The following is a 12,944-nucleotide window of genomic DNA, read 5'->3' on the forward strand; positions in this document are numbered from 1 at the left end:
ACGGAACCAGCTGGACGTTTGGTTTGTGACCTTCTGCCTCACGGAGCTGCGAGGAGCCTGTAGAAGATGGTCAACTGAAGCACGGGGTGGGCAGCAGCTCAGACAGGATGATGACTGTTGGCATCGAGAAGAAAACTTCAGCTCCCCATCACACCGGCTGCAGGTTGGATTCATGACCGGCCATCTGCAAACTCAGCACAAATGAGCTTCATCACATCAAATGATGCTTGTCCATCTTCAGCTGTGGTTAGTTATAGTTAGTTATATTTAACTATCAGTTATCATTTAAATAAAGAAAGGGGAGCGTGTTGTTTCGGGTAGCTCTACTTTATTGAATGTGTTTTAAGTTCGGAGGGTCCGACTCCGAGTCCGGCTCAGGAGCAGCCGGTCCGCTCCTGACCTTACCTGCTGCCAAACCCCGCTCCCCCCGTTTCATAAGACGGCTGCCCTTGATTGACAGCTCTACCGGCGAATCGCGGGGCGCAAAGCGTCAGCTTCATGTTCACTCCAGTTCACCAACCAATCAGTTGAGATGTTAAACAATCGCGACGCAATACGGACTCAGCGGGCCGCCATGTTGGTGAGGGAAGCCGGACAGAGACACCACTTTAATATCTCGGTGTTTTTTGTTTTCCACTGAGGACTTTAGATTTTCTGTTGATTATTATTTTGGGTGTTTTGGGTTTATGTGTTGTTGACATTATTTAACCTGTTATTTGGTTCAATATTTGAGAATTTACTGCACATGATGAAACTGTTATTAAAACAGTCAACCAATAATCAAATCCTGCTGCGTCAGTTTGTTTGAACATTATATCTCACACACACACACACACACACACACACACACACACACACACACACACACACACACACACACACACACACACACACACACACACACACACACACACACACACACTCACTCACTCACACACACACACACTCACACACACACACACACTCACACACACACACACATCACACACACACACACACACACACACACACACACATATCTCACTCACACACACACACACACACACACACACACACACACACACACACACACACACACACACACACACACACACACACACACACACACACACACACACACACACACACACACACACACACACACACACACACACACACACACACACACACACGCACGCACACACGCACACACACACACACACACTCACACACACACACACACACACACACACACACACACACACACACACACACACACACACACACACACACACACACACACACACACACACACACACTCACGCACACACACACACACACACACACACACACACACACACACACACACACTCACACACTCACACACACACACACACTCACTCACACACACACACACACACACCTTTCCCCCCACTCCCTCTGTTCTCCCGCCTTCTCTCCATCTATCTAACTTTATCAGTGCTGTCATTCAAAAATCAGAAGTAGGGCCTAAACAAGGACTGAAGAGTAAAAACCATAAAGTGAGAGAAGTATTCAGTTGACTGGACCCTCCTCATCAGTGGAGCAGAAAGCAGCATCTGTGGTACTGATTTATCAATAAAAAGAAACATGGAGTTCGGATGAATACCTTCTACATGCACGTTTCTTGAACTTTATTCATTTCAGAGGGAAGCGTTTTGCTTGTTCAAGTTTTGTATATTGTTATAATAAAGAGTCAAATAGAGATTTAATACTCAGATTAACCAATAGACTATGATAAACTCAAAATGATGCCCTCATTAGCTGCAGTAGCTGCAGGATAAAAATGTGCAGCTTATTGTACTTCAGTAAGTGCTTGGAGTTGTTTTGAATAATCACTGCCATAACTTTTACTATGTAGGCTACTTTCTAAATGTACAAATACACATTTATAATGGATACAAATCCAGTTGCATCACATACAAAGACAAAATAGCACAATTGGTTTTATGGGTATGTTTTACCTTTACCCATTATTCCTTTCATCAGCAGCATGACAGCCTGCTGAACTACAACTTAAAGGTTAAAGCTACAAACGTGTGTGTGTGTGTGTGTGTGTGTGTGTGTGTGTGTGTGTGTGTGTGTGTGTGTGTGTGTGTGTGTGTGTGTGTGTGTGTGTGTGTGTGTGTGTGTGTGTGTGTGTGTGTGTGTGTGTGTGTGTGTGTGTGTGTGTGTGTGTGTGTGTGTGTGTGTGTGTGTGTGTGTGTGTGTGAGTGTGTGTGTGTGTTTGACACAGAGGAAGAGTGACAGTTTAAAGATTAAAAACGTAAAGCTCTATATCAATATCGAGGAATAACACACACACACACACTCACTCACACACACACACACACACACACACACACACACACACACACACACACACACACACACACACACACACACACACACACACACACACACACAAGGAGGGCTGCTATTGTTTCCCTCTGGCCAATTGCAGGATGAATACTTTTCAAAGCTCATGGGCCAATCACAGCTCACTTGTGGCACCTGGCCCCGCCCACTGCTCTATAAAGCGGGGAGCTCCGGCTGACGGACGCGCAGCTGACAATAAACCATTTTCCTCACGCGCTTCCTGGAATAAAACACTGCTGCATCTCTGTTTCTTTAATTCTGCAACGTTGTGACTGAATATTAATTTCTTTTCGTGCATCTAACATGGCGGACAGTAAGGTGGAGAGCAGCGGGGAGCTGAGCGCCAAGGTAAGGACAATAGGAGGAGAGGACACAACGCTTCCTCCAACTCCTGCTTCCATTTATAACTGAATTACTAATCCGCCTATTTCCAGCACCGTGTCGACATAAAGCAGCAGTCTGGATTCATTAGTTTATTATTCACCAGCATCCAGCAGCAGCAGGTTGTAAATGCAGTAAGGAATGAAATAAAGTACCCCGCTGTGGTCCGTTGAAGCGTCTCCGTGTGAGTGATGAGTGATGAGTGAGGACGCGCTGATGAAGGAGCACTTCTGCCCCGAGCTTCCTCCGAGATGATGCCGCCTCCGTGTTTCACACCTCCGTGACCGAGTCCATCCAGCCGCTGTCCATCTCCACCTGTCCATCTCCACCTGTCCATCTCCACCTGTCTATCTCCACCTGTCCATCTCCACCTGTCTATCTCCACCTGTCTATCTCCACCTGTCCATCTCCACCTGTCTATCTCCACCTGTCCATCTCCACCTGTCTATCTCCACCTGTCTATCTCCACCTGTCCATCTCCACCTGTCTATCTCCACCTGTCTATCTCCACCTGTCTATCTCCGAACTCACTCCGGTGTGATCACCTCTTCATCACAGCAGCGGGCTGAAGATCACCTCTTCATCACAGCAGCGGGCTGAAGATGACTGGAACCTGTACCGTGTGACCAACAGCGAAGCAGCTCGGGATGTTTTCAATGTTAAAACTGTTGGACTTATTCGGAGTTGGTTTATTGTCACTTCATGATGTGAATTCTTCGAGATTTATTCCCACAAAATGAAATAAGCAGGAAGTTGTCAGGAGCTTTTCTCTAAGTTGGGGTGGAAGTGTGTGGTGATGCATCGTGTATTAATAACTCTCACCAGCGTGTCACTGAACAATAATCTTAGATTATTCATCACGAGCACCGCTTAAAGGGAGCGCGCGCACGCTCTGTATTTATTGCCCACTGTAAAGGGAAGTAGTGTCGGCTGCTCGCTCCTCCCAGTCTCCTTCTTGCTTATGTTTTGTATTAATTGTTAAATGTAGGAGGTTTCCTGTCCCTCGCGGAGCCGCCGGCTCTGGTTCGGGAGACGTGGAGGCCCCCGTTCAGTCTCCGAGCTGCCACCATTTAAACGACACAACGAAGTGACGGGGAGAAGATATTCGTGCTTATCCACCTATCACGGAGCTCATGCTCTCCTCCGATCTGTCAAGCAGCTGGTGCGCGTCGGGCAGAGCGTGCCCGCTGCAGGAAGGCGCGCGTAAAGAGCACCGTGCAGGTGGACGCGCGTAAAGAGCACCGTGCAGGTGGACGCGCGTAAAGAGCACCGTGCAGGTGGACGCGCGTAAAGAGCACCGTGCAGGTGGACGCGCGTAAAGAGTCCCGTGCAAGGTGTCAAGCAGCCAAGTGCAGGTGAAAGGGGTGCTAAAGGCCCAGACTGGTGGAAAGTGAAAGCACACAACAGTCCGTGAGAGGCCACGGGCTGTTGGAGGAAGTTGGAGTGGGTGTAGATGGAGGTTAATGGTTCTTCTGCACGGCGAGGCATCAGCTGCCTGGAAACGTCTTCATATCATGTCATGATACTCATTTGTAGTTGACAGAGCTGCTTACTGAACACCTCGAACTGTGTAGCCCTTCTGTGGATGGTTCAGGACTTCCAACACCTGTTCTGATTATAGCTGAGGAGCAGGCAGCTGCTGGGAGTTGTAGTCTTTGCTGAGCCTCTGATCAAGATGCAGCAGTGACAGACGGTGTCAAGTTTCAGGCCGCCAGGAGGAAGTGGGAGGGGCTGAGACAGAAGTGCATCCTGCAGCAGAGATCCACGAGGTGAGGAGGATGGAGGTGAGGAGGATGGAGGTGAGGAGGATGGAGGTGAGGAGGATGGAGGTGAGGAGGATGGAGGTGAGGAGGATGGAGGTGAGGAGGATGGAGGTGAGGAGGATGGAGGTGAGGAGGATGGAGGTGAGGAGGATGGAGGGCGAACACACCTCTCCTCCTCCAGTAGGACACACCTTAAGGAAGAGCTGCAGATCGTGTCAAACCAAACGGGGTGTTCACCAGCAGGATGTCTGATTGGTTTACAGTTTAAGTTCAGCCAATAATAAAAGGGTGTGTTTCATTTTGATTCCAAACTGTGCAATCGCTCACTTCATTCATCCCAGAGTTCCATTTTACATTTATGTATTTAAACAGGATCAAATGTGGCACAGGCACTTTAGTAGTAGTGATTAATTAAGCATCAACATGTCAAAATAAGAAGAACAATCCATACAATATATTCATCATTGACCCTGAGTCCTGAGACGGTTGGACCACAGAGCCACGAACATAAAGACGACAATACAAAGATTAGAAAACAAGTGTCGCTTTGGATAAAAACGTCAGCTAAATGAAAAAAATGAAATGAAGTGTTCACACTTTTCCATCCTTCAGAAAGTCATCCTGCATCGTCAGATTGGCTCATTATCTTATTTATTTGCTTTCAGGAGCTGAAGGAGAAGAAACAGGCTGAAGAGACGGAGAACGGAGAGGACTCCGCTGCTAATGGAAAAAACGTAAACACTGCTCCTCTTCCTCTTCTTCCTCCTCCTTTGGCAGCTTGTAGAAGGTTTAACGCTCCTTGTGTCTCCGCTGGTGACCAACGCTGTGTAACTGTGTCTCACCCTGTCAGAACGAGGACAACGAGGTAGAGGAGGACGAGGACGACGTGGGTGAGGATGACGAGGAGGATGGAGAAGGTAGGTGAAGGAGGGGATGAATTTCTTATTTTTTTGCATGTTTGTCACTTAAATGTTTCAGATCATCAAACAAATTTAAATATTAGTCAAAGATAACACAAGTAAACACAAAATGCAGTTTTTAAATGAAGGTTTTTATTATTAAGGGAGAAAAACAATCCAAACCCACATGGTCCTGTGTGAAAAAGTGTTTGCCCCCTAAACCTAATAACTGGTTGGACCACCCTCAGCAGCAACAACTGAAATCAAGCGTTTGTGATAACTTGCAATGAGTCTTTTCCAGCTGTGGAGGAATGTTGGCCGACTCATCTTTACAGAGTTGTTGGAATTCAGCCACATTGGAGGGTTTTCCAGCACCAACCTCCTTTTTAAGGTCACGCCACAGCATCTCAATAGGATTCAGGTCAGGACTTTGACGAGGCCACTCCAAAGTCTTCATTTTGTTTTTCTTCATCCATTCAGAGGTGGACTTGCTGGTGTGTTTTGGATCATTGTCCTGCTGCAGAACCCAAGTTGGCTTCAGCTTGAGGTCACGAACAGACGGCCGGACGTTCTCCTTCAGGATGTTTTGGTAGACGGTAGAATTCATGGTTCCATTTATCACAGCAAGTCTTCCAGGTCCTGAAGCAGTAAAACAGCCCCAGACCATCACACCACCACCACCATGTTTTACTGTTGGTATGAGGTTCTTCTTCTGAAATGTGGTGTTACTTCTACACCAGATGTAACGGGACACACACCTTCCAAAAAGTTCAACTTTTGTTTCGTCAGTCCACAGAGTATTTTCCCAAAAGTCTCGGGGATCATCAAGATGTTTTCTGGCAAAAATGAGATGAGCCTTAATGTTCTTTTTGCTCAGCGGTGGTTTTGGTCTTGGAACTCTGCCATGCAGCCATTTCTGCCGAGTCTCTTTCTTCTGGTGGAGTCATGAACACTGACCTGAACTGAGACAAGTGAGGCCTGCAGTTCTTTGGATGTTGTTGTGGGGTCTTTTGTGACCTCTCGGATGAGTCGTCGCTGCTCTCTCGGGGTAATTTTGGTCGGCCGGCCGCTCCTGGGAAGGTTCACCACTGTTCCATGTTTTCTCCATTTGTGGATAATGGTTCTCACTGTGGTTCTCTGGAGTCCCAAAGCTTTAGAAATGGCTTTAGAACCTTTTCCAGACTGATAGATCTCAATTACTTTCTTTCTCATTTGTTCCTGAATTTCTTTGGATCTCAGCATGATGTCTATCTTCTGAGGATCTTCTGGTCTACTTCACTTTGTCAGGCAGGTCCTATTGAAGTGATTTCTTGATTGAGAACAGGTGTGTCAGTAATCAGGCCTGGGTGTGGCTCGAGAAATTGAACTCAGGTGTGATAAACCACAGTTAAGTTCTGTTTTAACAGGAGGGGGAAACACTTTTTCACACAGGGCCATGTGGGTTTGGATTGTTTTTCTCCCTTAATAATAAAAACCTTCATTTAAAAACTGCATTTTGTGTTTACTTGTGTTATCTTTGACTAATAGTTAAATTTGTTTGATGATCTGAAACATTTAAGTGTGACACATGCAAACAAGTAAGAAATCAGGAAGGGGCAAACACCTTTTCACACCACTGTAAATGTATATACAGTATATATATATATATTGGTCGCTATATATATATTGTTATGGTGGCAGCTACATGCTGAGACAGGTTGGTGATACTGACCACCAGGACAGTTACACTCAGGGCCAGTAGAGGTAGAGTAGCAGTATAACTGGACAGGATTATCTCTGTGTTCAAGGTGATGAAGATGATGAAGACGATGACCTTGATGGGCCAATAGGAAAGAGAGCAGCCGAGGATGATGACGAAGAGGTGAGGAAGAGTTGATGCTTTCAGTTATGTCAGCTGATCGACCTGCAGCTGAGCCACAACAAAAGAGGCCTCATTCAGCTCGACCTTCAATCATCTGGGACCATCTGTATAGAGACCTGATGAAAAATCAGTATGAGGGAGGAGAGAGTAGGCCTCATTTAGTTAGTGCTTTAGTCAAGACCTGTGCTTTCTCTGGCCTGCTGCAGAGCAGAACTAAACCCACCACACACACACCTGACTTCCTGTGTTAGATCATTCACCAATCACTGACTGAAACAGGAAACAGGAAACCCACAGGTACCACTAGTTACAAAAAGAAAGTATAGAAACTACACAAGCGAGGGGAACTGTGTGGAGAGATAACACACAAACTATGGGAGAGAGAAAGCTTGAAGTTAATAAGATGAATTGAATTTCATATGTAATATAATGTAGTTTCTACTTGTTATAGGTCTATTGGTCCTTGTTGGTCGCTCTGAGCACCCCTTGTTTTCCAGTTCGTAGTCATACCCCATGTGTTGCCTGACAAACAGTTGTATATTTTGAGAGCTCCACTTTTGCTTCACAATATGAAAACATTTAGATTACATGCTTTATTTAGTGAGTAACTTGTTTAATCACAATATTACATGAGAGGGTGTGTTTTAAGGTGATTATTGAAATGACAGTGATGCTTACAGACCTCATCACCGTCGTGCCAATAATGACATTAAAGCACACCCTCTCGTGTAATAGTGCGTCATTTAGCTAAGCTAGCTGCTCACCTTGTTCCTCTATATTTCCAGGAGGAAGTTGGAAGTAAGAAGCAGAAGACAGATAAGTAGTGTACGCGGTCTGGAGGACGACGTCACCGAGAGGCAGCCAGTTTTCCAGCAAAACCTTCAACACCTCAGTCCTCCCTTCTTAACGACAATACGTTTCAACAGAGAATTTGTTTGTATTTTTATTTACATTTTATATTTTTGTAAATATTGTAAGGAGCTCGGCCATTTTACAACCGTGACCTGGTATCAAGTGGTGCTTTGAAGACTTTTAGATCCACACTCATCGTCATCCGCTTTCTGTGAAGCAACCAGGAGCATCCAGCCCATAGTCTCTCTCTCACACACACACACACACACACACACACACACACACACACACACACACACACACACACACACACACACACACACACACACACACACACACACACACACACACACACACACAGCAGCTTACCATTATGACTGTAGGATGTGGAAGTCAGTAGGAACAGGGTTTGTGGACAGTAGTCGTAGCAGAGGGTTAAAACGTATCGGCGGTAGTTTGTAGGAGATTCTGAGGTCCTAGTTTCTGTCATCCATTCGTCTCCGTCTGTGTGTCTGTCATGGCCAGATGATCATTTCTTATGTATATGCAGTTCAGTTGACCAATAAACAGTCATTTGGTTTTGTTTGTTATACCGGTGTCAGTTTCCTTCCTGCCTCAGGCATCACCTGCCGTGAAGAGAATGACACGTATGACGCTGAGGATTGTCAGATATAAGATCACACAATGTTGAATTCAAACTTTCAGTTGGTCAAGTTGTTTCCAGGCAAACAGAAGTTTTTGTTAAACATGAACAAACTACAGAGAATTAATAAAATGATGGATAGAATATAAATATATTAGTAATTTTAATAACATTATTTCCACCTAAAGCTGCATCATACAGTGATGGGTGATTTTCTGTCAACCTTAAAGTTATATCTGCATGAAAGGTAGTTGGAGAGAACCTGTGGAGAACCTGTTGAGAGCCTGTGGAGAACCTGAGGAGAGCCTGTGGAGAACCTGAGGAGAACCTGTGGAGAACTTGAGGAGAGCCTGTGGAGAACCTGTGGAGAGCTTGTTGAGGGCCTGTGAAGAACCTGTGGAGAAACTGAGGAGAACCTGTGGAGAGCCTGTGGAGAACCTGAGGAGAACCTGTGGAGAACCTGAGGAGAGCCTGTGGAGAACCTGTTGAGAACCTGCAAAAATGCTGCAGCAAGAGTACTGATGGGATTTAACAAGAGAGATCATATTTCTCCAGTTTTATCTTCTCTTCACTGACTTCCTGTGAAATCAAGAATAGAATTTAAAATGATCTTGATGACTTACAAAGCTCTACATGACCAGGCTCCATCATATCTTAGAGATCTTATAGAACCATATAATCCTAGCAGAGCACTTCTCTCTCAGTATGCTGGTCTACTTGTGGTTCCTAGAGTTCATAGAAGTAGAATGGGAGGCGGAGCTTCAGTTTTCAGGCTCCTCCCCTGTGGAACCAGCTCCCAGTTTGTGTTGGAGGGGCAGAAACCCTCTCTAGCTTTAAGATTAGACTCAAAACGTTCCTTTTTGATAAAGCCTATAGTTAGGGCTGGCTCAGGTAGACCTGAACCAACCCTTAGTTATGCTGTTATAGGCCGAGGCTGCTGGAGGACCTCGTTACATGCTGAGCTTCTTTTCTTTCCTCCTCCTCTTTAACTGACTCATACCTCACCATCTTTTTCTCTCCTGTTAAGAGGGAGTTTTTCTTCCCTCTGTTGGAGGTTTTTCTCCCTTAAAGAGGAGTTTTCTCCTCCTAGCTTATGTGGGAATTGTTGAATTGTTGGTTTCTCTGTATAATATTGTAAAGTCTTGCTGTAAAGACTTTAATGTGTTAAAGTACCATGAAATAACCTGTGTTGTGATTTGGCGCTATATAAATAAAGTTGAATTGAATTGAATCTGAGGAGAGCCTGTGGAGAACCTGCAGAGAACCTGTTGAGAGCCTGAGGAGAACCTGTTGAGAACCTGAGGAGAACCTGTTGAGAGCCTGAGGAGAACCTGTTGAGAACCTGTTGAGAACCTGAGGAGAACCTGTTGAGAGCCTGAGGAGAACCTGAATAGAACCTGTTGAGAACCTGTTGAGAACCTGTGCAGCAGCGTCAGTCCTCCAGCGGGATTGAAACATGGTGGATGAGGAGAAGGTGAACGAGAACACTGGAGAGACAGAAGTTTCTAGAGGAGGAAACAGGAAACTGACGAGCTGAGCAGAGAACTGATTCAGGGTTTGCAGATGGACTCTGCTGGAAGAAGTTCTCTTCTGTTCTAAAACTCACACCCACTCAATCTCCTATTTGGCAGTAGCTTTATTACAAGAAGAGCCTTCACACCTGCAGCTTCACTTTGAATATGATTGTCCAAAAACACGAGAGCAGATCTAAAATTCTTTAACAGACTGATTTCTCCACACTGCTGTTTCCTTTTAACATGTGAGGAACAGAATGCATGTAAAGTTGAATATAGATGAAAAAACAGGAATCACAAGCTGCGTGCTGATGGTGGAGGTGTAGCCTTCTGCTGAGGTCAGAGGTCATGTCGGTATGCGGCCGCGCAGGTACTCCATCACTGCGTCCGTGCCTTTGGCCACGATGGCAGCTCTGGGTGTGCGGAAAGGATTCCCCTCCAGACTGAGACACCTGAAGGACGACACGCAACACATCCCCTTTTTAAAACTAAAGAAAATATCCACACTGTTATTTCTTCCCTTTTAAATGTTTGTGTCTAAACTTCAGACTCAGCATCCCGGTGCATTTCTGTTAGTTACTGGAGACTTTAACCAGTCTGGATAAAGTCCTGCCAACTGTTCACCAGTATGTTAACTGCCCCACCCGGAACAATAAAACCCTGGACTTACTGTATGCTAATGTCATGGATGCATACAGTACTACTGCCCTTCCCCCCCTTGGTAGATCAGACCACAACCTGGTCCTGCTGACTCCCAGGTATGTCCCCCTGGTGCAGAGGCAGCCTGTGTCCACCAGGACTGTGAGGAGGTGGACACAGGAGGCTAAAGACGCCCTGCAGGACTGCTTTGAGTCCACGGACTGGAATGTGCTGTGTGGACCACATGGGGAGGACATCAACAGCATGACGGACTGTTTCACAGAATACATCAAATTCTGTGAACACACCACCGTACCATCCCGGACTGTAAAATGCTTCCCCAACAATAAACCATGGATCACCAGTGACCTGAAAGTTCTTCTTAATCAGAAGAAAGCAGCCTTCAGGTCTGGGGACAGGGAGGAGCTCAGGAGAGTGCAGCGCCACCTGAAGGAGAAGATGAGGGAGGTCAAGGACTCCTACAGGAGGAAGGTGGTAGGGTGGGGTGGGGTGGGGAGCAGCATTGGAGCCGGTGACACCAACAGACTTAACAAACTGGTTAAGAAGGCCGGCTCCATCATCGGCTACAAACTGGACAGCCTGGAAAAGGTGGTGGAGAGGAGGACGCTGAACAAACTATTATCCATATTGGATAATCCTGTCCACCCTCTCCACCTGCTGCAGGGACAGAGGAGGACGTTCTCCAAAAGACTCCTCCAGCTCCGCTGTCACAAGGACAGATACAGGCGATCATTCCAGATACACCAGAGCATTCCAGATACAGGAGATCATTCCAGATACACCAGATCATTCCAGATACAGGAGATCATTCCAGATACAGCAGATCATTCCAGATACAGGAGATCATTCCTGAAACAGGAGATCATTCCAGATACAGGAGATCATTCCTGATACAGGAGATCATTCCAGATACAGGAGATCATTCCTGATACAGGAGATCATTCCAGATACAGGAGATCATTCTTGAAACAGGAGATCATTCCAGATACAGGAGATCGTTCCAGATACAGGAGATCATTCCAGATACAGGAGATCATTCCAGATACAGGAGATCATTCCTGAAACAGGAGATCATTCCAGATACAGGAGATCATTCCTGATACAGGAGATCATTCCAGATACAGGAGATCATTCCTGAAACAGGAGATCATTCCAGATACAGGAGATCATTCCAGATACAGGAGATCGTTCGTGATACAGCAGATCATTCCAGATACAGGAGATCATTCCTGATACAGTAGATCGTTCCTGATACAGGAGATCGTTCGTGATACAGGAGATCATTCCTGATACAGGAGATCGTTCCAGATACAGGAGATCATTCCTGAAACAGGAGATCATTCCAGATACAGGAGATCATTCCTGATACAGGAGATCATTCCAGATACAGAAGATCATTCCAGATACAGCAGATCATTCCAGATACAGGAGATCATTCCTGATACAGGAGATCATTCCAGATACAGGAGATCGTTCGTGATACAGGAGATCATTCCTGATACAGGAGATCATTCCAGATACAGGAGATCATTCCTGAAACAGGAGATCATTCCAGATACAGGAGATCATTCCTGATACAGGAGATCATTCCAGATACAGGAGATCATTCCTGAAACAGGAGATCATTCCAGATACAGGAGATCATTCCTGATACAGGAGATCATTCCAGATACAGGAGATCATTCCAGATACAGCAGATCATTCCAGATACAGGAGATCATTCCTGATACAGTAGATCATTCCAGATACAGGAGATCATTCCTGAAACAGGAGATCATTCCAGATACAGGAGATCATTCCTGAAACAGGAGATCATTCCAGATACAGGAGATCATTCCTGATACAGGAGATCATTCCAGATACAGGAGATCATTCCTGATACAGGAGATCTTTCCTGATACAGGAGATCATTCCAGATACAGGAGATCATTCTTGAAACAGGAGATCATTCCAGATACAGGAGATCGTTCCAGATACAGGAGATCGTTCCAGATA

The 12,944-nt window shown here is 45.7% G+C and overlaps 2 protein-coding genes across 3 annotated transcripts in view; one reads left to right on the forward strand and one right to left on the reverse strand.

The window, feature by feature from the left end:
- The first annotated feature begins 2,539 nt into the window (after positions 1 to 2,539).
- LOC138632718 (prothymosin alpha-A-like) lies at positions 2,540 to 8,722 on the forward strand. Of its 2 annotated transcripts, none has more exons than XM_069718496.1 (5): positions 2,540 to 2,724; positions 5,186 to 5,254; positions 5,371 to 5,437; positions 7,207 to 7,280; positions 8,066 to 8,722. In XM_069718496.1, the coding sequence occupies exons 1-5, from the start codon at positions 2,680 to 2,682 to the stop codon at positions 8,102 to 8,104; spliced, it is 294 nt and encodes a 97-aa protein (XP_069574597.1). In that variant the 5' UTR covers positions 2,540 to 2,679; the 3' UTR covers positions 8,105 to 8,722. The 2 variants fall into 2 exon arrangements, with proteins under 2 accessions (XP_069574597.1, XP_069574596.1); XM_069718495.1 differs by having other exon boundaries at positions 2,544 to 2,724; positions 7,207 to 7,290; positions 8,073 to 8,722.
- Positions 8,723 to 10,396: 1,674 nt separating this feature from the next.
- The window catches only part of lrrc40 (leucine rich repeat containing 40), a 17,186-nt gene continuing 14,638 nt past the window's right edge, over positions 10,397 to 12,944 (reverse strand). Inside the window, exons 15-16 of the mRNA XM_069718505.1 lie at positions 11,604 to 11,653; positions 10,397 to 10,741 (exon numbers count right to left, since the gene is read on the reverse strand). Of these exons, the coding sequence (XP_069574606.1) occupies positions 10,636 to 10,741; positions 11,604 to 11,653 (156 nt within the window). The 3' untranslated portion in view covers positions 10,397 to 10,635. The remainder of the gene's footprint in view (positions 10,742 to 11,603; positions 11,654 to 12,944) is intronic.

The sequence above is a fragment of the Brachyistius frenatus genome, unplaced genomic scaffold, assembly GCF_029030835.1.
Source record: "Brachyistius frenatus isolate BFR_SWC_R1_liver_20210118 unplaced genomic scaffold, ASM2903083v1 Contig_192, whole genome shotgun sequence".
Taxonomy (NCBI): Eukaryota; Metazoa; Chordata; class Actinopteri; family Embiotocidae; genus Brachyistius; species Brachyistius frenatus.